The sequence below is a fragment of the Caretta caretta genome, chromosome 19, assembly GCF_965140235.1.
Source record: "Caretta caretta isolate rCarCar2 chromosome 19, rCarCar1.hap1, whole genome shotgun sequence".
Taxonomy (NCBI): domain Eukaryota; kingdom Metazoa; phylum Chordata; order Testudines; family Cheloniidae; genus Caretta; species Caretta caretta.
Window position 1 is genome coordinate 4,746,705 of NC_134224.1, and position 26,813 is coordinate 4,773,517.

At 44.3% G+C, this 26,813-nt stretch overlaps 2 protein-coding genes across 5 annotated transcripts in view; one reads left to right on the top strand and one right to left on the bottom strand.

Annotated features, from left to right (window-relative positions):
* Nucleotides 1-696: 696 nt before the first annotated feature.
* C19H1orf94 (chromosome 19 C1orf94 homolog) lies at nucleotides 697-19,411 on the bottom strand. Its single transcript, XM_048826040.1, has 6 exons — nucleotides 19,146-19,411; nucleotides 8,175-8,842; nucleotides 6,785-6,954; nucleotides 4,635-4,709; nucleotides 2,255-2,439; nucleotides 697-772 (listed from the first exon to the last, which is right to left on the bottom strand). Exons 1-6 carry the CDS (start codon nucleotides 19,409-19,411, stop codon nucleotides 697-699), a joined length of 1,440 nt encoding a protein of 479 aa, XP_048681997.1.
* Nucleotides 19,412-24,317: 4,906 nt separating this feature from the next.
* CSMD2 (CUB and Sushi multiple domains 2) overlaps nucleotides 24,318-26,813 on the top strand; it is a 549,151-nt gene continuing 546,655 nt past the window's right edge. For all 4 annotated transcript variants that reach the window (XM_048825804.2, XM_075121410.1, XM_048825805.2 and 1 more), the window contains exon 1: nucleotides 24,318-24,640. In XM_048825804.2, the coding sequence (XP_048681761.2) occupies nucleotides 24,484-24,640 (157 nt within the window). In that variant the 5' untranslated portion in view covers nucleotides 24,318-24,483. The remainder of the gene's footprint in view (nucleotides 24,641-26,813) is intronic.

Genomic DNA, 26,813 nt, shown 5'->3' on the forward strand with positions numbered 1-26,813 from the left:
TCTTATTGTTGAACTAGGGTAGAAAGACATCCATCATAGTTGTCTGTAGATCACCTACCACTCTGAGGCTGTTTTAATGATATAGTCCCAAGCAAGAGCTATGTTGCAAGGGCAAAAGCTCACTTTCAAATGTTAGAGCCTGAAACTCTGAATTCAATAAAGGGAACATAGTAAAATAAGTTCCTTTGTACAGGCATTCTGGTTTCCTCTTCCTTAATGCGAAAACGTAGATCAGTATCATGGTTCCAGATACAAGACACAAGCATTTCCTCCACAGAATCAAGCCCCGTAGCTACTGAATGCCTGTGTGTTAATCTCACTTTGAATACACGACTCAAGTTATCGCCTCTGAAATTTGTGGTCATGATCCTTTTTATATCAGCCATCTTTATTACAGCAAAATTCAATTTTAAGCAGCTTAGGCATCTGTCATAAATAAAACATTTTTTTATTATTTCTCTCCATCTTCCCCCCCCCCCCCCCAAAAAAAATCTCATTTGCTTCCGCTAAACAAAACTCTCCTCTTTTGGATGAATTGTTGTGTAGCTTTTTCTTTATGCACAAGTCATGTAGGCTCATTCTAGACAGAAATCTTCACTGTGGGAAATACAAAATAAGTCCTTATTTGACCTCAGAATTCCTAACAGTGACTGAAGCTTCAGGGTCTCCAAATGATGCGTCAAAAAGTTAGATGATCTAAAAGTTTATACCACTCCCATTGGAAGAGAAATATGGGTTTGTCCTCACAGATCCACCAGGTGTAGAACTAAACCTAAAAAACATTGAAATTAAATCCAGTTTCATTATAATTTCCTCCACAGTTTCCCCCCCCCCACACACACGCTTCCTTTTGAAATTGTTTTTTGAAATCTTGATGAAGGGCCAGATTTTTAAAGGTATTTACATGCCTAAAGATACAGCTAGGTGCTTTTGAAAATCCCATCTGCATTGTTAGATGCCTATATACCTTTAAAAATCCAGCCCTAAGAGTCATAGGCCTTGTATAGATACTTGTCTCTTCCCCCTAAACTTTCCCACTCTTGTTACAAACAAGTGGTCCTCCAGCATTTTAACCATCATGTCTAGGGATGCATCTATACCGCAAATTAAGGTGAAATGTAGCTGGTAGACATAGCCCTGCTAGCTTTAATCTAGCTAGCAAGGGTAACAATAGGAGTGAAGATGCAGTGGTGTGCACCTCTGCATGGGCCAGCTGCCCTGGTACAAGTCCACCAGGGATCTTAGATTCATACTTGAGTTGCTAGCCCTTGCTGGGCTCCATAAATTCTACAAAAAATGGAAATTCAAAACATTTAGATTGGCCCCCTCTTGAAAAAGGGGAAGCATTTGTTTTCACAAAAGTCTCATCTAATTTTGTCCTATTCCTCCCACCCCACCCTGAATTTGGTGACTGAAAATTTTGTCATGACTTGAAAAATGTCCTAGAAATTCAAAACAACTTCCACCTCCCCTTTAATGTTCTATCATTATTTTGATGGATATAGCTGTGTAACCATTAACATTTTGTTTCCTGAGACCCTTTACATTTTGAAGTCTGCCTGTGTGCAGGGACAGCTGTCATTTTTGCAAGGCAGGGCTGATGCTGCATGTTGCAGAGGAGACACACATACAAGGTGTTCTCTCTTTTATTTTTGTTCTTACGACTTTCCCTTTCTTTAAACTAAGACTCAAGATGAATGGTTTTGTGTCTGGAAGACAACTCATCTCAGAACGTGCAGTGAAGGTCAGGGGTGGAGCTGATGGGGCTGGGGGAAACTTTAGATGGAGCAGTTTTCCATCAGATAGTATAGTTTTGTTGAAATCGAAACACTTTGCAGGAACATGGCAACTTTCACAATGTTTTTGTTGGAAAATAAATGAAATAAATTATTTTGACTTTTTTTAGATCAGGTAAAACATTTGGTTTTGACTTTCATTTCATTTGTTTGGACTCATATTGAATTTTCTATAATATATTATAATGTTTCAACCTTACAGAAATGAAACAAGTGAACATTATCACAACAAAACTTTTCTGGATTGATATTTTTTGGAAATTCTATTCGGTTGTAAATTTTGACTTTTTGTTCTGATTGGGTATTAAAAGCAGTTTGAAAAGTTAGAAATTCCAGCTGGATGGAAATTCCATTTTCCAACTAGCTCCAGTCAGTAGCTCCATGTGGCTTTACTGTAACTCACCAAACCCTCCCATGATGTGCTATGAGAACTAGACCACACATCAGTGTGGACGTACCCATATGAATGAGAAAAATGATACTGCGGCCCATCACCCGCCATTGCTGGTGGATCACGTACGCTGCTAGATGGTTTGGAGGGGTTCCTCTGCTGGTATGAATAACCGGGCTGGACCAGAGGGATATAGTTCAATAAAGGGGTGTAAGGTGACCGGAAAATCTGCTGTGGATTGTATGGAGTTACCTACAGATGGTAAAGAAACAAAGAGCAAGAAGTTGGTGAAATAAAACCTTTTACAGCCTGATCTGTAGATGCCAGTTGGAGCTAGAGATGAAATATTTCAAATTTTGAAATGCAAAAATTATACTAAAAAGGGAAAATACTCCATGACATTTTTGCACAAAAATCCCCTTCTACTTTTTTTAATGACTGTGGGTCTCGTTAGAGTTTTGTTTTTTCTTGGGGGTTGTTTTTTAAATCAGTGAATTTTCTAACTTTGATAAAACAGGGACATTTTAAAAAGAAATATATATATATATATATATTTCCCTTGCCCCATCACCATTTTTGACCAGATGAATTTAAGCGTTCAACTCTTACTGATGTCAAAGGGGTTGAAAGTGAACTCAGTACCTCCCAAAATCTAGCTCACAAGAAACTTAAGACATTATGACAATCAGCTGCAACTATAACAACAGGTATTTTGGCATTCATTCCTACAGAAGCCTTGCAAATGACACAAAACATGTCAAGGATATCAAAGCTGACAAGAGCTCCTCATTCTACTTCCTATTGTTCATCATACAAAGAAATCGTGGTGTCATTCAGATCTGATTCAGTTGCATTCAGCATGATGAAAGTGCTTCTCAGCCATGTCTCTGTTTGGAGAGAAAGTTGCAGTGGTGTCTGCTATGTGGTATGCCCAGCTCTTAAATTTTGATCCGATGGGGTTTCCCCTTCACCCCACCCTCCTATAGAAGAGAAATGGAAGAGGAAAAAGCTGATATGTCTGAGTGCTGAGTGGGTTACATCTTGCTATAGAAGCCTCCTTATCTTGGAGTGAATGCCCAGAAGGGATTAGCTAATTTAGTGACTACAAGGGACCCAGCTCATGTTTGCCCAGAGAAAGGCCCACAAGTTGGTGACTTGGTTCCTTTTCAAACAAAAGTGCCATCCTTTTTGTAAAGTCTTGTCAGTTCTTCGGAAGGAAAAGATGGAAGAAGCAAGCAGAGCCAAAGCATCGTACAGACTGTCTAGGACAGAAGTGTGTTTGCTGAAAAGTAAACTACCTCTTGGACAACCCCCTAAGTTCCATTAGCTTGGCAGGGGCGTTTATGCGGCATGGGACACAGCATTCTGTTTTCCTTACCTATAGCAGTGCCGGCATATGGAACAGGGAGAGAGCCACTCCTTAGGCTGCAGTGATGACCATGGATCCACCATATGTATAGACGAGAATTTAGGCTATTGGACCAATGTAGTCCTGACTCCTGGCCACCCCCAAAACCATCTATGCCATCTATATTATTATTTATGAGCAGTTTTACTGTCCCAACTGAAATCGGGGCCTGCCTGTGGTAGATGCTGTGCAGTTATAGAGGAAAAGACAGTCCTTGGCCAAAGAACTTGCAATGTAAATAGACAAGACAGGTGAAGGGTGGGAGAGGACACAAGAAAATTTATCCTAGGTCACAGAGCAGAGTTGGGATGAGAACCCAGGTCTCTGGCTGTCAAGACCAGGGCCTTAGACTACACTGCTACACCATCTGGTAACATTTCTGTAGAATATGGTTATACTCTTTTCCCCCCAGCCCCCTGGGATAATACTGTGGGTGTTGCAGGACACTGCAAAATTCTCTGGGACTGCTGCCCTTTCAAAGTGATGGCATTTTCCCTAATTAATGTGTTAGCTCCCCAGCCCCAACTTGAGAAACCAGTTTGGATCTGAGACCAGAAGCGCTGCAGTGACACGCACAAGATCAGCTCTGTTGAGACTCTCTTGGTGACATCCAAGCCACTCCAGCTCTCTGGGGTGCCTCTTACTGTCATAGCTTATCTCACTGCAGCTCATCCAGTGTTCTCCTCCTCATTCATACATTAACTCACAATAGAAATGCACCATTTCATGATGCTGATTGTACCATTCTTTACAAAGGAAAAAAAAGACTTTCCTAAGTTAACACTAAATGGAGCAAATACAACTGGATATTTTGGTTAGAGGTTTGGGGCCAGGCCCTCAGGTAATGTAAATTGATGTAACTCCATAGAGCTATGCTGATTTACACCATCTGAGGATCTGGCCCCCAAATCTTTTTTTTTTTTTTTTTGCACAGCTATCAATGTCCGTTATGCCACATGACAAACAGCTCTGTCTAATTTTTGATGCTTAGCATCTGTGTTCTGCAAATGAAGGCATATTTATAACCATTTAGACACACCTGTCTTGAATAGCATCCTAGGGGAGGGTGTAAAGTCTGCTGGTATGGGATCCGTGCTCTCTGCTGATACAAACCCTGTTAAAATACAAAAGACATGACTGACTAGGTCTTATTTGTATTGTGCAGTACGCTCCTTTGTCTTTTCAAGGACATGCTATTTGTTCAAGGGAATGGAGGTCAGCTGAATTTAGTTAATATCTTTGGCCAAGACTCTCCACAAGTCTAGGTTTCTTCTCTACATTACAGCTCTCTGTGGTAGATTCTGCGCTCTCCATCCTGTTTTGCAATGAGCTCAACTTCCTGTTGACCTCCAGGAGAGAAGGATTAATTATGCATGCAGAGGATAGCTAACTTGTCATTGAACGTATCAAGCGGCTGGCGAATGCCTATTAAATACAACTGTAGTTGATTACAGAGTGCAAAAGTGCACCCACAAAATGATAGGCTGGGTTGAGGCCAGTCAAAGAACTTAGTCCTAAGGATGAGATTTTCAAAGTGGTTTAAGGGAGCTGGGTGTTCAAATCTCGTTGAAATTGGATAGGGTGAGCCAGTGTGAACAGGCCAGAGGGATGATAAGACTCTGCCTTACGGCTAGGGTGGTATCTAGTGTTAAATCTAACAGAGTGAGCTGAGGATAAGAGAAATGCAGAGATAAGATTGGTGGAAGGTGGGACATGACTGAAGAAACTATTCCACATGTTAAGTGAAAGGAGAAGAATAAAGCTGATTTGATTTTTTTTTTCTGGTGGAACATTTTTCCCTCACCAGAAAATCTTGGTACAGATAAATCAAAATATTCCACATATGTATTGAATGAGGCAGGGAATTTCAGGAAGAGAGAGGATGTTCTCATGGTTAAGGTAGTTAAATACCACCCTGGAAAATTGGATTCTATCCTTACCTCTGCCACAGAGTTCCTATGTGATGCTAGTCAAGTCACTTAAGCCACATTTTTCAGAGGGGGGTCACCAGTTGTGTATTCCTCATTTTCTGGGTGCCTGACTTGAGACCCTGGTATTTGACTTGTAGAAGTGCTGATTAAAGTCAATGGGAGCTGTGCTTTGAAGTGCTATTTTAGTTCTAAATACTCAGAAATATCAGGTCTTGGAGGTCTCAAATTGGGCACCCAAAATTAATGGATACTTTTGACCTTTATCGCAGTGCGTCGGTTTCCCATCAGAACCCCTCCCAGATCTTATAGGGGTATTGTGAAAATGAATTCATTCATGTTTGTGAAGCCCCCTAGATAATATAATGATGATGAGCACAATAGAAAAGCTCAGGAGGAAATTAACATTTCCATCTTCAGATGTGGGCTGTAATTGTGTGCAGTAAGTAAGGCCTGGGGCCATGCACAGAATGAGGAGAAAACAAAATATTGATTAGTTGCTCATTGAGTGAGCATCATCCATTCTGTGCACTGAATGAGGCCAGGATCCTTTGGAAAAAATAGTCAGTCATAATGTATACACACAAGGAGAATCATAGAATAGAATATTAGGGTTGGAAGAGACCTCAGGAGGTCATCTAGTCCAACCCCCTTCTCAAAGCAGGACCAACACCAACTAAATCATCCTGGCCAAGGCTTTGTGAAGCCGGGCCTTAAAAACATCTAAGGATGGAGATTCCACCACCTCCCTAGGTAACCCATTTCAGTGCTTCACCACCCTCCTAGTGAAATAGTGTTTCCTAATATCCAACCTAGACCTCCCCCACGGCAACTTGAGACTAAATTAAGGTTGTACAGGCAACCCTAGTTTTGGCATCCTTATCTGTAAACATGGCGGTCGTATCAAAAATCCATTTGGGGATCCTAGCAAATGAAAACTCTAAACTGGTGCTAACCTAGGAATGAAAACGAGTACAAAGCATGGTCAGTCATAACTCACTATGTCTCATCAATTCAGCACCCTCCCAGTGAAGCATGAACACCCCTGATCACGAAACCACTTGTTCTCTTTATGTTTTGTTTGCCACCCAAAGTTATCCCCCGTTTTTTCCCCCGAAGCGCTCAGAGTTGGATAGCAGTCCATTTCCTTTCAGCTCCTTCCAATGGTACAAAGCAAAAAGGAGGTTTAGAAGCAGTGGGGGCTTCTAAGCAGTGGGGGCTTGCCAGGCTTAGATCTGCTGCATGTTTATTGTTCTGTTACCTGGAACTGTGGAAAGTTTGAATGGTTTGGATAGAGCGGGGGTGGAGGATAGTTCAGACTGAGCCACACTGGCTGGTTTAAGGAGGTGGTCGTTGAAGTGGTGGCAAAACGCGGGGTGAAAACGTTCCCATTGTATTTGAGGTTGTTCTTCTCTGATGCTGCCGTAGTTACTATAAAACAAAAGATGGTTACACACATTAGTCAACAGAAGTGCCGGGCTTTTCTTTGCTACAGTGGATCAGCCTAACTTAAAAGGGTGTGCTTTGCCCACAAACAAAATTTACTGAAGATCTCCACTACTTCCACTGGCTACAATCTTTCAGTATTGAGACCCAAGTTCAACAATTAGCATTTTAAATTCTCTAATTAGTAGGACCCATCCATCCAGTCATGAGAGGACTTGGAATTAAATGTAACTGAGGGATGAGGATGAATGAAATGGTTCAGCTAGAATAAGAATGGGACAAGACCCTTTGCATTGCATTCAAAACCTCTTTAGGGTTAGGGGGGAAAGCTGACTAGTTTTTCGTTTGCGTTAATTTTTTAGCATCTCTGGGTTTCAATAAACCTAGACCAAGATTTTCAAAATGGATTACTGATGTTGAGTGCCCATCCTGAGACATCTGATAGGGAGTTTCCGAGGATCGGTGCTCAGTACTTTCTGGCCCCTTTAAAGTGTTTTAAATTGGGCCACGAACAAATTATGGCCCCCAAAATACTTGAGTTAATTCTGGAAAATCTTGGGCCGTAGGGGTTAACTCTACCTCACAAAGTGTGAGATAATGCATTATGAACCCAATCAGTGCCCATTGCAGTCAATGGAAAGAGTCCTATTGTTTTCACTTGGCAGTGAACCAAACTCCGTATTTATCCCATAACCTTGATCATCTCAGTTTTGCCTACCATGAAAATGGTACCCTTGCTAATACATAAGGAAAGAGATATGTGCAAGATTTATTTCTGACCAGGCTGGCATCAAGTGCTGCAGATAGTAAGGCAGTTCCATACAAACTTTCAAGTTGGCTTCTTTAAAAAGCTACCAGTCATATCCGCCAGTCCATGGGATTTCAATATTGGGGTCACCTCCCATCTTTTTAAGTGGGAGAAGGGTGTTGCATAGATCCCAGCTGGATGACAGGGAGGATGCTGGGAGTGGATCCCACTATGGAAAAGGTTAAGAACCACTGAGTTTGTCCCCTATGAAATGACATCTCTCTATATAGCAATGAATGCCATACCTGTTGTCTATGGCTGCCTGCAATCACAGGGCACTGGACCCGACCCAGGGGTCCCTTCCCATTCGATGTTGGCTGCATTTTAAACATCTCTTGCTCTACTTTATTCCCCCCTCCCAATCATTCCCAAATTATGCTTCCCAAACACCCTGTACCTGTGTTCTGAAGTCCCTCAGGAACAGAGTCAGGATCAGTTTTTGAGCAGATCTTGGCAAACACCGGGAGCTGCTTCTTTGGCCCAGAGGCTTGGCTTTCTGCTGTTGTCGAAGGCGGAGGCACCACTGCACTCTCCTTATGGGTGGGGGAACTGAACATGTTACTTGGTAGGTAGTCCTTGGTCAGCCTGGTTTCCTCCGCCACCATCTGGTTATCTGGCGCTTTGGCAGCCTCTGTGTGTTTCAATGGACACGGCACCAGTGACTTACTGGTCTCTTTGTTTGAAGCCACTGGGTTATTGCTCCCATTGTCCACTCCTCTTGCATTCTTGAAGGTGCATTTTGCAGGGCGCAGAATCCCAGCAATGGTGGATTTTGTAGAAAGCTGAGCGTCGCAGAGAGACCTGAGTTTCATCTCCCTTTCTTTGCTTCCCATCATTGCTCGATACATGCTTTCTACTGCTTCTGTTTCATCTAGCAACTGGTCCCTATCGGAAAGCAGGAAAAGGCTGTTGTTTGATGAACTCTGATTTAAAGTAGAGGCAGATTTTTTGCTTCCTTCTAAACCTTGCATATCTGTCCCGCTAATGTTCTCCTGGGTAAGACTCAAGTACTCCTGTTCCACCAGAAGGGAAATCTCATCTTTGACACAGTTCTGTTCCAATGATCTACATGAAAGAGAGAAATCTAACACGGTTAATGCACATTCAACAAGGATATCTGCAGACAAATTGGATGAAACACATTGTGGGAACGCAAAGAATTATTATGAGAGAGGTGCTTAAAGTAAATTCTGAGTCTATAAATATATTTTTGCTACAAAATGAAATCCAAGCCTTGTCTACAGTAGGAAAATGACTTACTGTTGTCAATAGGGGTGTATGAATTTGTTGCCAAGCCCAGTATGCTTGCAGTTTTGCAATATTTGCAGTATTGAGTTCAGCATCAGTTCACCTGGCCTTACCAGTTGTTAGCAGTGGGGGGTTTTCCGACAATCAGTTGAAAAATGGGGAGAGAGAATTGTCTCCGCCCCCACTCCTTTTTAACTGAAATTTGAAATGTTGATGAAATCATCACAATTTGGGGGGAGGGGGCCACCACAAAGCCCTAGTATAGATGAAGTTCCACTGAAGCCTACATTGTGTGACTGTATTTAAATGGCCGTCATCACTATAGTTTCATAATCACTAATGAATTTTGATCCTTCCAACACCCTTGTGAGGTAGGGACGAATTCTCTCCACTTCGCAGATGGGGAAACTGAGGCACAGGTAAATTAAGTGATGTGCCCCAAATCAGAGAGAGAGTTCACAGGTAGGCAGAGAATTGAACGTAGCTCTTGGGGGCAGGAGCTATCTTTTTATTCTGTGTTTGTACAGCACCTGGCACAATGGGGCCCTGCTCCATGCCTGGGGCTCCTAGATGCTACAGTAATACAGATGATAATCTTTATAATAAAATTCCAGGTTTGTCTCTCTGTCTGGGTGCCACTCTGAAGCCAAGAATCTCTGTAGAGTCAGTGTGAAGTGATGGAAACCTCTAGAAGCATGTCAGAGAGCTTTTTATTGTTTAGAATATCACCAGGCTCAATCATCACTGGGATGGTCAGTCTAATACCATCCAATTTACGTTCTCAGCCATTTTTGGCTTTCATAGAATCATAGAATATCAGGGTCCAACCCCCTGCTCAAAGCAGGACCAGTCGCCAATTTTTGCCCCAGATCCCAAATGGCCCCCTCAAGGATTGAACTCACAACCCTGGGTTTAGCAGGCCAATGCTCAAACCACTGAGCTATCCCTCCCCCCACAGTTTTACACAGTTTATGTATTATGCCTGTGTTACATCCCAGATTGTCAGCTAGTAATAATAATGTCTCTAGAATTCCAGAGAGACAAGATGGGTGAGGTAGTATCTCCCAGTCGGTCCAGCAGCCTGTTATCCACTAGACTGTCTCTCCCTACCTTTGGCCATTTAGGGGGCCAATACATATCACTAGCTCCTTTGCAGAGGGAGTCAAACTAATGGGAGAACAAATGTTTACTGAAAGCATTGGGGGTAGGTTAGAGGTCAGTGAAGGCAGAGTTGGGTTTGATCTTTTAGTGCAGCTTGCAATGAGATTGGCTTCAATGTTAGAGTCAAGCTGATGCTCTGAGAACATAGCCCTGAATTTGAAGTCTAATGGGAATACACAATCACCTGCTACATGCAATACAAATCTGTCTCTCTCAACACTCAAGTTCTTTATCCAAACTGCACACACTGGGTAAATCGGTACTCTTGACCTAAAAGTGGTCTGATGTCCAGAGGAGCTTAGACTCACAACTCCAGCTGCAGTCAGAGATCCCAGTCCTAGAATGAGTTCCATGTGAATTCAATAAGTTTATGGAGGATAGGTCCATCAGTGGCTATTAGCCAAGATGGTCAGGGATGTAACCCTGTGCTTTGGGTGTCCCTAGCCTGTGTCTGCCAGATGGTGGGACTGGATGACAGGGCATGACTGACTCAATTTTAAAATCTATTAGGCCCGATTCACCATTGAGCTGCATCTTGTGCAACCACGCACACCAGTGCAAAGTGAGTATGAAATGCTCCTAAATCACAATGGTAATGTTTTACACCCATTCTGCCCTAGCGTGCTGTGTTACTATTTGTTTTGTGGCAGCACCTAGAAGCCCAGTCATGGGCCAGGACCCTGAGGTACTAGGAGCTGTACAAACACAGGACAAAAAGACAGTTCCTGTCCCACAGAGCTTGCAATCTATTGATGGCATATGGTGCAGGACAGTGGTGAAATGGGCACATTCATGGTCAGAAATTGGTTTCTTTTCAATAACTTTTCAATTATGGATCTTTCCAGTATGGTTGCCTGCTCACAATACTCCCGCCTTCTGTTGATTACTTGCGTGATGAGGGACCCAGTTTGCTCCCTTATTACCGAATGTGATTAGTAACTTAATGCATAAACTGGTTATCCTTATTGGCTTGCGGGACGGGATGGCCAGGGTTATAAACATGTACATATAAATAGCTTGCCAAACGTCTTAATCATCAATTATAAATTCACCTAATTATGTCTGATTATGGACTCACTATGTAATTATCAGAGACTTTAAACTGCCTGGCTCTTCTCGTCCGAAAATAAAATAACCAAGAAACTTCAGTGAAATACTGTGGAGAGAAACAGCTGGTCAGTTTTGGCAGGGGTGTTTTTGGGAGGTGGTGAAGTGCAGCCTGTTTAATATTTTTAAAAGGTATAACCTTTCTCCCCGCCTCTGACGTCCATTCCAGTTCAAAGCTACCTTTGCAGTACAGATTAGGGCCCTGACCCTGCAGTCATGTACACATGTGGTTTTGCCATTGGTTTCAGTGGGACTACTCATGTGAGTAAAGGTAAGCATCTGTATAAGGGTTTGGTGTTTCAAGTACCCTGATCACATCCAGTCCTGTTGTCTTGTGGTCAATCCAGGTATCCCAGAATGCTCTGGGAGAATAGGGAAGGGTCAGTTGGTGCAATCCCCATCACACCTGGTGCACAAATGGGGCCATCAGAGATTTCCAACCTGAGGCTTTTTCAGGATCTAGGTGCTACAATGTCCTGGGAAATCTTTGATAAAGACAGGAAGCCAAACCTCAGGAAGGGAAGTAAATTTAGGAAAGGGGAGTGAAGGTCTGCTGGTGGCGAGGCTGTTCGAGGCAATTTGTATCCACATAAAGGGAAAAAATATCTAACATGGAATCCCTGCTGGTACAGTTTTCTGATGACGCACAAATTAGTGACATGGTAAAAAATGGGCTCACTCAAACGTGTGTGTTATACTGTTAAATGTAAGGTTGTACATTCAAGGAACCAAGAATGCAAGTCTCACTTACTAGGATGCGGGGGTATATTTTGGAAAGCATTGACTAAGAAAAGCATTTAAGGGTCATGGTGGCTAACCAGCTGAACCTGAGCTCCAGTACATTGCACTGGGAGAAGAAAGATGGGTTCCTTGGACGTATTAGCAGGGCAATACAGAGCAGAAGTAGGCAGGCGTTAAAACCATTCATTATGGTATCTTAGTGAGATCATTACTGGAATACTGGGGCCAGTTCTGGTGTCAATACTTTAAAAAGGATGTCAACAAATTGGAAAGGATTAAGAGCTGCAAATATGATTCAACGTCTGGAAATCCTGCCTTACACTGAATTTCTTTAGTCAGGATCTACAACCTATCCTGAAGGATGACCCAACACTCTCACAAGTCTTGGGAGACAGGCCAGTCCTTGCCTACAGACAGCCCCGCAACCTGAAGCAAATACTCACCAACAACCACATACCACACAACAGAACCACTAACCCAGGAACTTATCCTTGCAACAAAGCCCGTTGCCAATTGTGCCCACATATCTATTCAGGGGACACCATCACAGGGCCTAATAACATCAGCCACACTATCAGAGGCTCGTTCACCTGCACATCCACCAATGTGATATATGCCATCATGTGCCAGCAATGCCCCTCTGCCATGTACATTGGTCAAACTGGACAGTCTCTACGTAAAAGAATAAATGGACACAAATCAGATGTCAAGAATTCTAACATTCATAAACCAGTCGGAGAACACTTCAATCTCTCTGGTCACGCAATCACAGACATGAAGGTCGCTATCTTAAAACAAAAAAACTTCAAATCCAGACTCCAGCGAGAAACTGCTGAATTGGAATTCATTTGCAAATTGGATACTATTAATTTAGGCTTAAATAGAGACTGGGAGTGGCTAAGTCATTATGCAAGGTAGCCTGTTTCCTCTTGTTTTTTCCTACCCCCCCCCCAGATGTTCTGGTTTAACTTGGATTTAAACTTGGAGAGTGGTCAGTTTAGATGAGCTATTACCAGCAGGAGAGTGAGTTTGTGTGTGTATGGGGGTGGGGGGGATGTGAGAAAACCTGGATTTGTGCAGGAAATAGCCCGACTTGATTATGTAAAGAGTTGTCACTTTGGATGGGCTAGCACCAGCAGGAGAGTGAATTTGTGTGGGGGGGTGGAGGGTGAGAAAACCTGGATTTGTGCTGGAAATGGCCCACCTGATGATCACTTTAGATAAGCTATTACCAGCAGGACAGTGGGGTGGGAGGAGGTATTGTTTCATATTCTCTGTGTATATATAAAGTCTGCTGCAGTTTCCACGGTATGCATCCGATGAAGTGAGCTGTAGCTCACGAAAGCTCATGCTCAAATAAATTGGTTAGTCTCTAAGGTGCCACAAGTCCTCCTTTTCTTTTTGCGAATACAGACTAACACGGCTGTTCCTCTGAAACTTGCTGTATCTAGTTTCTCCAATTGAAGCTAAGAGGTGATTTGATCATAGTCTAGAAGTACCTATGCAGGGAAGAGATTTCTGATGGCAGGGGGCCTCTTTATTATAGCAGACGCAGGCGTAACAAATTCCTGTGGGTGGAAGCTGCTGAGATGCATGTTCAGACTAGAAATAAGCTTCATATTTTTAACCGTGAGAGTAATTGACCAGATGAACAGTTTACGTAAGGGTGTGGTGGATTCCGCACCACTTGAAGCCTTTAAACAAGACTGTGGTGTTCTAAAAAAGATGCTCTAGTTCTCCCAGAACTTATGGGGCTTGATGCAGAGATGGTGAGATTTGCTTGGTGAAATTCTCTGGCCTGTGTTCTACAGGAGGTCAGACTAGATGATCATAACCGTCCCATCTGACATTAAAATCTACGAATCCATGTTGATCTCTATGATGGTTTATCGTTATCGCTGCTTCCAAATAAAACTTCCCCTTCCTTAGAACTATTTCAAGCATTCTTCATATGGCACATCAGTTCTCAGAACCAAATTAATGCAAACACAGAAGGAAAGTTTTATAGCCAGATTTTAAAAGTGGGGAAGAACTTGACAGGTGTGGCTGGCCAGTGGATAGGGCAGTGGGCTAGAAGTCACCAGACATAGTTTATGTTTCCAGTTCTCCATTGACCTGCTCTGTGACCTTTGGACAGACACTTAACCACATTGCTTCAGTCTCTCCATCCATAAATTGAAGAGGGTGTTGCTTTGATCTGTGGTTCAAGAGTCTGTGTAAGTGCTAGGTATTGTAAAGGGAGAGAGTCCTGTGTAGCTGGGACAGCTTAAAGGATCAAGCAAATACCATGAGCCAGTACTGAGAGCTGATGGGGTGAAAAGACACAAACAGGAAGGGAAACACCACCCCTTGGAAAATTCAGAGTTCTAAGATGCTACCAAGACTTTCCGTCTACTCTTGTATGACCCGTTCACCAATTCTTATCCAACCATCTGTAAAGAAATGCGGAGATGCAGACAAATCTTCAATATCAGATGAGCGCCTCTAAATTCTCACTGTAGCGCATAGTGTTTTTCAGTAAAGCTCTGCATTTCTACAATGCCTTTCATCCAACAAGTTCAAATTGTACCACAAACGTTAAACCACACAACCGTGTCTGAAGTATTGTTTCAATCATGTCTAAAATGCAGCCACTTCTGGAGTAGGAAATGCAGTTCCTGTTCAACCGCACCCAGGAATATTGCATAAAAGCTTAGGGCTGGAAGTGAAGACTGCCATATCCACCTGCAACTGCAGAAGAAATCAAGGGAGACAAACTCTGAGTATGTGGGTATGAATTTGCACACTAGACTTAAGAACACTAGTCATTCAAAAATAGAGTGACCAGATATCCCATTTTTAAAGGGACAGTCCCGTTTTTGGGGGACTTTTTCTTATATAGGCACCTATTACCCGCCACCCCCGTCCCGTGTTTTGCTATCTTTGCTATAGTTGCTATCTGGTCACCCTATTCAAAAAGGTCCACAGAGTCTTTAATGCTCACTAGTGGCGAGGACCTCCAGCATTACAGTAATCCCTGACACCGTACTGGGATATTGGGTTAAGTATTGACGGAGGCCCTAAACCTGCAAACACTTGCTTAACTTGGCACAAATGAGCAGAGTCATTTACTCCAATTGTACACTCCCCCCCTCACCCCCAAGTACAATTAAGCATGTGTGTTTACAAAATCACAATCTTTGAGGAAAAACTGCCACCTATCCATCCAATCTCTGAGCAGCAATCAGTGTAGGATATCTGGTTTTTGTGGAATATAGGACTCTGTGCATGCGAGCATGTGTATACACACACCGTGTGCATGGGCTGCTTGCCTTCGGCCTTCAGCTTAACAGCTCTTGAACAGTATATCATTCGCTCAGTAATTCAGTATACATAACACCGAAAAAAAGGCAAAGTCAGTATAATCTCCCTGAATCAAACTACAGGTGAAAAATTGTTAGTGCTGGATGAGGACGCAAACATGAATCTCTACTGCCATGTTTCAGGCCTCCTTTAAAAATGGTGGTGAAGGCCCATCCAAAAATGTGTGTTGCCACACACAAGAGTGTATAGGAAAAAGAGAACGTCCCATTTGGTTTCAGTGCCTAACTTGAGTCAAATTTTGACATCAGTGAAATATAAGACCGGTAAGTGCATGTGTACTCCACTGTCCTCTGCTGGATAGAATTGGAACTGATCAACTGTTTATCCTAGAGCCTATATGGCTAATGACACTGCTGCTTTGGTGCAAGTGGTGGGGAACTTGTATGTTTTGGGGAGAAAGATCTGAGTTTTGTCTGTGCTGTTGCTGTCCTGTTTCAGGTAAACATGGTGCTGCTGCGAAGTTGCATGGCCACGGGTTACTTTTAATGCTAAAATACAAAAGCTAGAAAATGACCACGTGTAGATATCCCACTGGATAGATGTAAAATAGCCTAGATGGGCAAACTGCTCCATGAGCCAAACGCAGAGCAACGTCCTTTCAAACCTGAAAGGGTAGGAATGTTAATCCCAGAAGGATCGCCGAGGGGTTGGGAAGGGAGGTTGTATTGGACATAGACCACAGTGACCCAAAAAGCAGAAAATGGAGAGAATCAAGGATCCGTCAGTGGGGAAAGCTCACACGACGCAGGGAAGGTGTGTGTCAGGGAGGTGAAAGAGGAAGTCCTTTGGAGAGAGAAGGATCCTTAGCTAGGGTTGTGTGATACCTACAGGGGTGTGTAGGTATAACTGTCTGGCACACCATTAGCTATTGGCTACAGCAAGGGACTGGAAGTCAGGAGGCCGGGGTTCTATTCCATGCTCTGCCACTGAGAGGACTTGTTTGTTGAGATTTTAAGGGGTTGTCTCTTAAGTGCTAAGGTAGTACAAATAATAATAAGGGGGCTTGGATACAATGCAAATTCTTTGCTGCAATATCGTCATAAGTCCTAGTGCAGCATCTGTAAAATGGGCTCAGCTTTTGTTTTTCCGATCGTAGTACTCGAATGGCATCTATTACCATCGTGTCTGAGCGCCTTGCAATCTTGTAATATACGTATCCTCACAACACCCCTGTGAGGCAGGGCAGTGCTGTTATCTCCATTTTACAGATGGGGAACTGAAGCATAAAGACACTAAGGCCCAGATCCGCAGAGATATTCAGGCACCTTTGAGGATCTGGAACCAAGTGATTTGCCCAAGGGCAGGCATGAAGTCTGTGGCAAAGAAGGGACTTGAAACCAGGTTTCCCAAGTCCTAAACAAGTCCTTAACCATCCTTCCTGAGCCATCCTTCCTGTCTACCTCATCTGTTTAGATTGTAAACTCTTCAAGGTAGTGAACTGTCTGTTACTAGATGTGTGAAAACACCTAGCAAAATGGGGCCCTGATCTCAACTGGGTCTACTAGGCGTGGTCACAATATGAATAAAACAGAACAGAGGCTCTGGATGTTTCCAGTGACTTGTCATCCTCCTATGCCTAAATATTCCAATAACAAAGCCAGGAAGGTGAAACTGTTTGTTCAAAAGATTCTAGATGCATTTAAAATGAACTTAGCTGTGATTTGCATAAGTCAATATTTTAAAATAATTAAAGTTTGCTAAATCAAGCAAGGTCACTAGGACTAATCTTGGCCCCCAGTGTTGTTGCAGATGACGAATCAGGTAATACATGGACCTTTATTGCCCATCAGCATAGACTGTGAGGTTTTTATAAATTCTCTTCAAGGAGAACGGATCTCCTGGCAGTTGGATAAGGACACTTATACCTCCAGAGTCAATGGTAAAAATATGGCCTGGGTTGGAATCCTCTCCCTGTCCTCATTTGAGCATCAGCGTTAGTTTCAGAGAGATTACTCAAATGAGTAGAGCGAAGCAGGTCTTGGCATTTGGTCAATGGCAACCAAAACCTATCTGAAGGCAGTTCGGTTATTACTTGTACAGGAACCAAGATCAGGGCCCCATAGCGCTAGTTGCTGTACAGACACAAAGTGAGAGACAGCCCCTGCCCTAAACAGACAAGACACAGGCTGTGAGGGAATGGGCGAGGTGACTTGCCCAAGGCCACCCAGCAGCTCCATGGTAGAGGTGTCAGTAGAACCCAGGTCTCCTGATTTCGAGGCTTAGTACACCTTGTCCACCGGCCCTCACTGCCTCTCTCATTGCATGAAAAACAAGTTTGATGGGTATCAGTCCAGTTTCTGTTTGTTCAGGTGTCCCCCTCAGAAGCTCCACCACGGCTCTGGTGCTCTTATGAGCAGTCACGCAGCACAGATATAAAGGAAAGAGAGAGTATGGAACTACGCTCTAGTCTTCCCCTCTAGGTATGATAGTTTCAGGGCAGTTATGAGGCACTTTGGCAGGGGATAATGTTAGGTTGGTTGCCCTTGCAGAACTAACTAAACTCACTGCTAAAAACCAAAAATTCTGGTGCTTTAAGGGTCAATTTCATTTATTAAAATAGGGGAGGACTTAAAATTCAGATTTATAGTAGTTTAATTCTGTTCTACACAGGCTCTTGTGCAGCCTTTCTCATCATCATATCTGAGCGCCTTCCACTAGTGCATTAACTGTTGTGATGAACATCTGGCTCATAAAGACGCTTGGGCCTGCATTCTCCTTTCACTTACCCCAGCTGTGCACTGGAGACTGACTTCAATGGAGTTACTCCAGATTCACCTGGATGTGAGAGGAGAAATGAGCCTGATTGACTCTTCATGTCTTCTGGAGCCTACCTTCAAGATTTTAGTATACTTAGCATGGATGGGGCACCGGATTTGGAGTCCGGACTCCTGGGTTCTATTCCTGGATACATATCACCGATTCACTATGTAACCTTGGTTAAATCCCTTCCCTTCAGTCTGTTTCCCCATCTGTATAAAGGGAGAAATGATACTAACTCACCTTTTATAAAGCAATTTAAGCTCTAATGTTACTTATTAACTGCATCAGAGCTGGCTGGGCCCATTCTGTGCAACCCTGACTGGTGTATTGCAGTTTTGCCTTAAGACCAGGACAGTTGCCATCCTCTGCTAATTCATTGCTGGGTTTGCAAATTTTACATTTTGTTTGTTTGTCCCACGCCCCCCCCCCCCCCCCCCCGCCCTGCTTCAGGAGAATACTATAAATACTTCCCTCTTAAATTTGAAAATTGTACCTCCTTCCCTTCCGATGACTTACCCCGTGGAGAGAGACTTGGCAGAAAAAAGTTCTCTGCCAAATTCAGCTTTCCTTTGTAAAGATCCGCTGTTTACAGTATCACATTTTAATTTTCTGCTTTGCTCTTTTGAATGCTGCTTTTGCTTCTTACTGTAAATATTTTGATCTTTTTTTAAATAAAAAAGCTGCGGTGGGGAACTGAATGCAGCAGCTGCTTACTGTGCTTCAGAATTACAGATGTGGCTCGGCATCACAGGGCGTTTTGCATAGGAAAATGAACGTGTGGAGGGAGAGGAGATCATTTTGCCCTCTGGGTTGGTGCTGTGAAAATAAACAACCACGGTGCCTTATCTCACCCAGTCTGAGAGCTTACCTACTCTGTTTGTACACATGTTCCCAAACCTACTACAGGGAAGAAAGGGTGTAAGAGAGGGGTGAATTTCCATTTGGAGTTGGTCAGTGATCTCCTCTCTGACATTTTGAGAACACTCACTCTTTCAGGTAGTTGCTGCCCTCTTCTCTGAGGGGTTCTGATGACAAGACTGGGTGACAGGTAGGCTGCAGGACTGGTGACGTTGACGTAGGCTGGAGCTCTTCAGAAAGACCTTGAACCCGTTTCCAGATCTCGTGACAGGCTTTGTCCAAGCTGTCTTGAGGAGTGTTGTGGTGGATCCAGATGTGTCTTGGGAAAGGTCCTAGAGGAAATGGGCCTTTGGGGCTTATCGTCGGACCCTGGAGCCCACTCCCACGTGTGAGCATCTTTCAGTCTCTTCCCACCCAGGGACCAAAAGACAACTTTTTTTTTTTTTTAACAAAGTGTTTTTGTGGGTACAGAATAGAATGAAAAGCAACAAACCATGGTAACTCGGTAACCATAGAACCCCTGCGGCCTGGCAACTGGTATGAAGGACGACAAGCGGAAACAGCTCTAGGGTTGCCAGCACCATCCAAAGGAAGAAGTAGAAGAAGGAGCCATGTGTTCCCCGCCAAGCAAGGCTGAGAGCAGCCTCTGGGACCAGTCTCCATGTAATCGCCACTACTTCCAGACTCCATGTATTCTCAGGTCCATACATTAACCTTCCCCTCCTCCTTTCTTTGTTCTTTGCATTTAGTGTACCCCTGGTGCATAGAGGGAGTTACCCCCAAGGTGTCTCCGGTGACGGTGTGGGGCCTCTCCTCAGCCATGTGTCCCTTCCCCTATGCCATATCAGGTCCCCTCCTTATCCTTCTCTCACAGAGATAAACTGAAGCAAAGAGACCGGAGGACTTACTTGGGAGAGGGTATGCATGTGTGGGACTCAGAACAGGGAGGTATGGATCTCTTGTCCTGCTGTTTACCTCTGTTTCTCCAATCCAAGGAACAGGAGCACAGCTAGCCAAGTCTCCTCTTGTTCTGCAGATGGGCCCAAGAAACAACGTTTCAGAATTTGCCAGCATTTGCGGGTGTCTGGATATGGGATTTTGCTTTTGGAACTTTTTTTTTTTTCTTAACGTTCTCTTTGAAGCATTGGGCACTGGCCACTAACTGATGCAGGATGCTGGGCAGTATAGCATGATCTGGTCCAGCAATTCCTGTTGCCGTGTGCTGACTTATGTTTGTCACCACTGCCTTTTGCTGGCTCAGCCTTGTGATTGCCACCCATGAAGGTATATCTACTACACTGCAGCTGGGAGCATGCTTCCCAGGGCAGGTAGTGGCATAGCCTGACAGAGGAGACAATCCTTAATACTGCTACAGCTAATGAAGATTCTTCTTGCTCCCAAGCCCTGTTCCTGCTGATACGTAAGGCCATGAGGTGCGAGAATTATTAAACTAGGTTGTACCTGTGGACAGGTTTATCAGCTCTGGTTAAAACACATTTTGGTTTGGGGAGAGCAGTGGCATCTGAATGGGAAGAAGGAAGCCAGCACAGGCCAAGCTTCAGAAGCACTGGTTATATCTGCAAAAATTCATTTGGCAGTTGTGAGTCCAAAGCCCCTATGTCTGTGTGTGCACCGTGTGTATGACTGTGCCAAAAAAAAAAAAAAAAGGCGGGGGAGGCAGGCAAAAGTCATATTTTTACGTGTAAAAGTTGCCTTTGAACATCTGCAGGTGCAACACTTGGGCGTGGATTTTTTTCATTACTGCAGCTGTTGCCCCTTCTTTTGAAATCTCCACTCCCTGTGCAGTCTAATATAAAAAGTGAACTTTTCTATAATACATATGCAAAGTCACAGCGACTCCAGCCTCTGTATAAACAGAGATTATTTTATGTATGCGGCTGTTGGCTAATACTTTATGCCCAGCTAAATGCTGCTCTTTTCACCCACAGCACCTGTGTTTGGTTAACAAAGTACACTTTGGGGATATTTTTATTTATCCAAACACCTTTCATATCCCTATGGAGACTTGCTAATTGTGGTGCTTTTTATCTTGGAGAAACATTCGAAGATCATGAGCCCTGATGAATTCTAGGACTCCTCATTCATAGCCACGGGGACTGTATATACATGCTGGAGTGTCGTCTAGCAGCAGTAAGGGGTCATGGCGTCAGAACTCCCAGATGATGTCCCCAGTTTTGGCACCAATTCCCTTTGTGATCCTGGGAAAGTTCTTTCTCCTTCCTGTGTCTCTGTTTCCTGATCTGTAAAATGGAGCAAATTCTTCCTACATACCTCCAGAGAATCATTGTGAGGACTAACTAAGCCCAAGTCTACATTACAGACCTATATTGGTATAACTACATTGCACAGGGGGATGAAAAATCCACATCCCTGAGCGAGGTCATTATACCCACCTCAGCCCTGGTGTGGACAGCTCTATGCCTCCCATTGACATAGCTACCGCCTCTTGGGTATGTGGATTAACTACATTGACAGGTGAAGCTCTCCTGTCGATGTAGTAGCATCTTCACGAACGTGCTACACGAGTGCAGCTTCACCGCTGTACGTGAAGACAAGTCCTAACATTTGTAAATCATGTCAAGATCCTTGGCTTACAGATGTTCAGAAATATTATGTTTATTGTTGTGTTTTGGGGGGAGAGGGTGTGTGTGTGTGTCTGTGTGTAATTATAGTCATTTACATGGCTTTGGCTCTGTTTGGGGAAATGATGGGATACAACGGGTGTTTTGAGCCTGGGGTCTGACTGTGGGTGGCAGTGCAGAGCAAAAATTCCCTGCTCCTTACTGGGTGGTTAGAAAGGCAAAATCCTGTGTCTAGTCTACTGTGGAAGTAATTTAGCAAGTCGTTCAGCTGCGGAGTGGAGGTTAAGAGCCGAGTTAACCAGAACACACACACACACACTTTCAGATGAGGGGCAAGTAAAATTAACCCTGAGAACCCTGATAGGTTTCTGCCACAAAAAAGAACTTGTCTTTACCAGTCATGCCCATTACCAAATATATGCAAATCTTTTAAGAGAGATGGAGACCCTATGCCCAGCATTGCTATGAGGAAGACTTTTTTTTTAAAGCAGTTGATTTAGAAAAAGATATGATTTTACTAAGCAGGAATAAAGTGGGATTGTATCTCCCCAATAACTTTATTATGTCTGCATATTGTTCTTGACCCCTTGCTAGTCTTCTTTGTCTCACCCTATAGCCTGTGAGCAGCAACCAAGTCACACATTCAGCTGAATGCAACGCCAGGGGGGTTTCTCGGAGAGAACTGTCTGTGTAAGGGGCAAGGGGTAGATGGAGCTGCGCAGTGGAGTACCCTCCTCTCTCCTTTTATATCTGGAGCCATGCCTTTGAACAATCAGGTCTATTTGAATAGAACACTGCAGTTTAAACAGACATAAAGCGACTCTTTCATGTACTAGCCCTGGTTGCTTTGGCTCTTGGCATCGGTTCCCGGTGGAGAGATTGAAAAGCAGAGGGGACAGAGTGAGAGAGAGGATTGATTCACGGGTGGAGGGAGAGATGTACCAGCCCTGGGTATAAATGGTTTTCTAGCTGTCAGATGAGCTCATTCAAGGCAACCGTAACAAGTCTGAAGAAGGGGGTTTTGCAGCAAGGAACTGCAGCAAATGCAAAGCAATAACGTGTGTGTGTGGGGGGGGAGATGGGTGGCTAGTTCAAAAACACACCCCCTCCCCCCCACCCCCCTCCGTCGCTTTAGAGGCGAGCCAAGGGAGGCAGGGATCGCAGCTAATTCTGGAGCAGCAGCGCTCACTCGCAGCTGGCATTGCAGACCGCCCAGTGGTGCCGCTGGACCGGCTCCCCCCCCCCCCCACACCCCATGTGTTGCAGCTTTGGAGGAGGTTGCAATGGGAAAAGCAGCAGCAGCCCTTCCTCTTTCGCAGTGGTGCATGTTCTGGATGCCAAGGCAGTGTGAGAGCCTCAGATCTGCTGTGTGTGTGTCTGTGTGTGTCCCCCGCCCCCTCCCTTCCCGAGGCGTGTCTCTCTGCCTTTCCCATGCACCCGCGCCCCCTTCTCCGGGGGGAGGCAAAACCTTCAGCTAGGGCCCCACCACCTCGGATCTAGTCCTGTCTCTTCGGCGCGGAAGGCTGAGCGGAATCCCCAGATACCTGGGGCGGGGGGGGGGTCTCTTGCGTTTGCCCAAAGGGACTGAGCTTAAAACTGTGTGAATGCAAAAGGGGGCAAAGGTGTGTGGGCTTTCTAATGTCTGGTGTGTCGCGGACGAGCCCCCACGGAGCTGAACATCATTGCGAAGTGCCTGAATGTGGCTTTAACAGGCTGGATTTTTTTTTATTTGCATGCAACTGTAGGGGCAAATGTGCTAGTCCATGCAAAAAAATAAAAATAAAAAAAAAAGCCAAAACCTTTGGCTCTGCAAAGCAGCAGCCCAGTGAAAAGAAGCATGCGCTGATTTGGGAAGAGGTGACGCAAAGCCCCCCTCCCCCCCTCCCCGGATCTCCAAAAACATTTCCCCCTCTCCTCCGCTACAACCAGTCCCACCTGTCAGAACCTAATCTCTTCCCAGGAACACATGGTACTGGGAAAAGTAACAATTGCAAAGCGGGGAGCTTTCTCTGGGAGGTGTCTCCCCCCGCCCCCCAGCCTTGCAGTCCCGCTTGTGTTTGTAACGCAATTTCCTTGGTCACGAAAAGGGTCCATGTCATCAAGGTGTTTACACAGTCCCCCAAAAAGACGGGGGGGGGGCGTGGGAATTCTGGATGATGCATGCAAGATTTATTCTAGCGGATATGTGAACGCCAAGGAGAGCTGCCGATTGGACATCATATCTGTGTATTAAGAGGAATCTGCGGGAATTGCTTCTCTAAAGGAGACGAGACCTGGGGTGGGTATTAAAATGAACAAATAAAGGGGATCCTAAAACATAATGTGTTGTTTGTCGTTTCTGGGAGGATGGAGGGAAGGGGGGGTAATAGTGGAATAAAAATCTTGAATCAGATACTGTGTGTGTGTGTGTCACACACGCAACCCCTCCGCCAAAATAACACAGCTGAAGTGCCCCCTTTCCCAGGATTTAAGAAAGAAGAGAACAAGGATGTGGAGGTGATTAGTCACCTGGATGCTGCTGATGTTGATCAAAAAGTGTAATTCCCTAGGAACCTTCTGCTGCTAATCCTGAAAAGCTTGATCCAAGATAGTCATTTTTAAGTGGGGGGGGGGGGGAGAAAGGGAGGGGGAGAAAAAAGAGAGCCAGCCCTCCTCTCCCCAAGCCAGTGCGAGAGTTGGTTCATTCCAGCTGCAGAAGCTCAGAGCCTTCCATGCATTGGGATTTTTTCCCGAGCTAAAATAATAATCATAATCATCATCCTGACCTTCCCCACCCCCCCTTGCTTCCTCCTCTTCCTCCAGCCGATCCGAGGACCATCCCAGTTGTAAAGGGGAGAGGACCACAAAACCCCACGACCCCTTGACATGCAACCTTCTTTGGGATGGGACAGGACGGGATGCAGCTGCGGCTTTAGAAGGAATTGGGGGAAATTGGGGATCTTTGCTCTCATGACGGTGGAAGTGAGCTACTGGAGCCGGATTCTGCTGCTCTTTGTGGGGTTGTTGGCTGCATCAGCAACCGGTGAGTGCAATGGAGGAAGCTGGCAACTTTGGGAGCTTCCCCCCCTCACCTCTTGCTGCTTGATTCAGATGTAATTCTCTTGCATTTGGGGGGGGGGTTTATATATATATATATGTGTGTGTGTATGTGTGTGTTTTTGTGTCTCTCTTTGGGTGGGAGGAGGAGATCCTCCTTTATAGCCCATGCAGGGATCACGTTTGTTGCTGTATATCTCCATAGGAAGATAAAGTTTGCAGGTACTGTATATCCTATGGGGGCAACAATTTTACAGTCTGGGTTCATAAAAAGGTGTTTTTGTTTCTTGTTTTACTCCCCAGCTTCAAAGGATCAGATCAGTGTGTCCCAAATGTGAGAGGACCAAGAAAAATGCCATCACTTCTTTTTTTTTGGCATCTTAGTTCATTATTTCTCTACCCCAATGTTTGCCTACAGCCTATAAAATAGATTGAGGGACTTCTTACATGCAGATGGAAGCACTCTTATGATTCCTCCTTTCTCCTCAAACATTTCGGATTGCGGTGCTTTTAAGCACTAGCTGTTTGGCCCCGGCATTATATAGATATATATTTTAGCCAAATATGTAGTTTTAATCTTAGGAAAGGTCAAAAATAGATTTTAAAGATGAGGTTTAACCCTCTCCCCCCGCCCCTGCTTCTGAAACTGCCTTTGCAGCATAGCCGAAGCGAAGGATTCAGTTTGAAACTGAAGTTTGTGGTTTTTTTTCTGCTGTGGTCTTGTATTGAGTCTGGCTTTGTGTAATGGCGGGGGGAAGGAGGGGGAAGAAAAACATTGTTCTTTTCTTCTTTTAACACTGAGGGGTTCCCAATTTCCCAATGTTTCTAAATAAGGTTTGTCTGAATGTGCCTCATGCAACAAGGCCAAAAGACTGTGTGTGTGTGTGTGTGTGTGTGTGTGCGCACATGGGGGTGGAAAACTGCCTTTTTTTTCTTTCTTTGTTTTTTGTTGTTGTTGTTGTGTGTTTTTTGGTAAACTTTTATGTTGTATTTGAAATGCAACACTGATTTTGTGGTGTAAGGCAGACTTCCTCCAAGGAGACTCAGAAGGACCATCAGCACCTTTTCCTCCTGAGGTATCCGAAGAGTTTTACCAACCGGGGGCACCAATTAGGGTAGGAGGAAATCAGTTCCTTGGGAGTAAATATACAGATAGATATCTTCCTGATTTTTTTTTCTCCCCTCAGCACAAGCATTGAGTCTGTCTGAGGACAGAGAAACCTCCCCCCAGCTCTGTGCTGTTTGGCTGGGTTGAGTGGAGTGCTGGACATAGACCTAAATGAGTGATTTACTATTTCAGGGGTTTACAATTCTCCTCTTTCTCTCTCCTTTCCCCCTTGCTCCCCATTGCTATATTTGACTCGTGCATGCAAGATTTTTGTTGGTTTTCTTTCAGTGCCTGGTTGTTTTGTGTTTCGTCCTTCTTGCTAGCACAGCTCCCTTCTTTTTTCTCCATTTTTGCTTCATTTAAAATTATACCTATCCAGGGTCCTTCACCGTTGGGCTGTTAATTGATTTGTACCCCCTTCCTCTTTTACACAAGTGCCAGCTCTGCGAAAGCTCTCCAGAAGTCCATCATTGTTTTAGCTGCAGTAGGATCACGAGGCAATGATCTCTGTGTGTGTGTGTGTGTGTGTGTTTTGGTTTTTTCCCTGCACGCCGCCACTTCTTCATGAGATTCTGAACAACCTTTTTATCAAAACAAGGGATCAACTCTGAGATTAGTAAGATGCAGCTCGTTAACAGCGATGCTGTAACTGTGCCTATTGGGTGAAGGTGCCTACTGGTTCCTGCAGTCCTCCGATCAGATATTTTCAGGTTAGCCTAGGGTTGGACTCGCTGGTCCTAATAATGAGCCTCTATGGGACCGCGTCCTCAACATGCTATCTCTTCAGCCTAGCCTTTCCCTGGGGATTGCGTGGCTAGCAATAACCATGAGTTCCCATAGTGTGGCACTAGAGGTGTATATATAAAACTATCAGTTAGTAGTTCTAGCCTGTCTCAAAAAAAGAAAAAGAGCAAAAAAAGAAAATTGAGAAATCATACTGTTATTACATTAACCTTACTCTATCTAATTATTTAGAGCTGTCAATATTCCTACAGCCTGATACAGTTCGGGGGCGGGGTGGGTGGGGGAATGGCAGATTGCTGCAGATGAT

What these genes read in the sequence shown, in the direction of transcription:
- C19H1orf94 (XM_048826040.1), bottom strand. Translation starts at nt 19,411, where the DNA reads ATGCTCACACGTGGGAGTGGGCTCCAGGGTCCGACGATAAGCCCCAAA. An exon ending in CAAACTTTCCACAGTTCCAG is followed by an intron (nt 4,710 to 6,784) that starts GTAACAGAACAA and finishes GTATTTTAACAG; the next exon opens with GGTTTGTATCAGCAGAGAGC. An exon ending in CATTTTTCTCATTCATATGG is followed by an intron (nt 773 to 2,254) that starts GTACGTCCACAC and finishes AATGTTTTTTAG; the next exon opens with GTTTAGTTCTACACCTGGTG.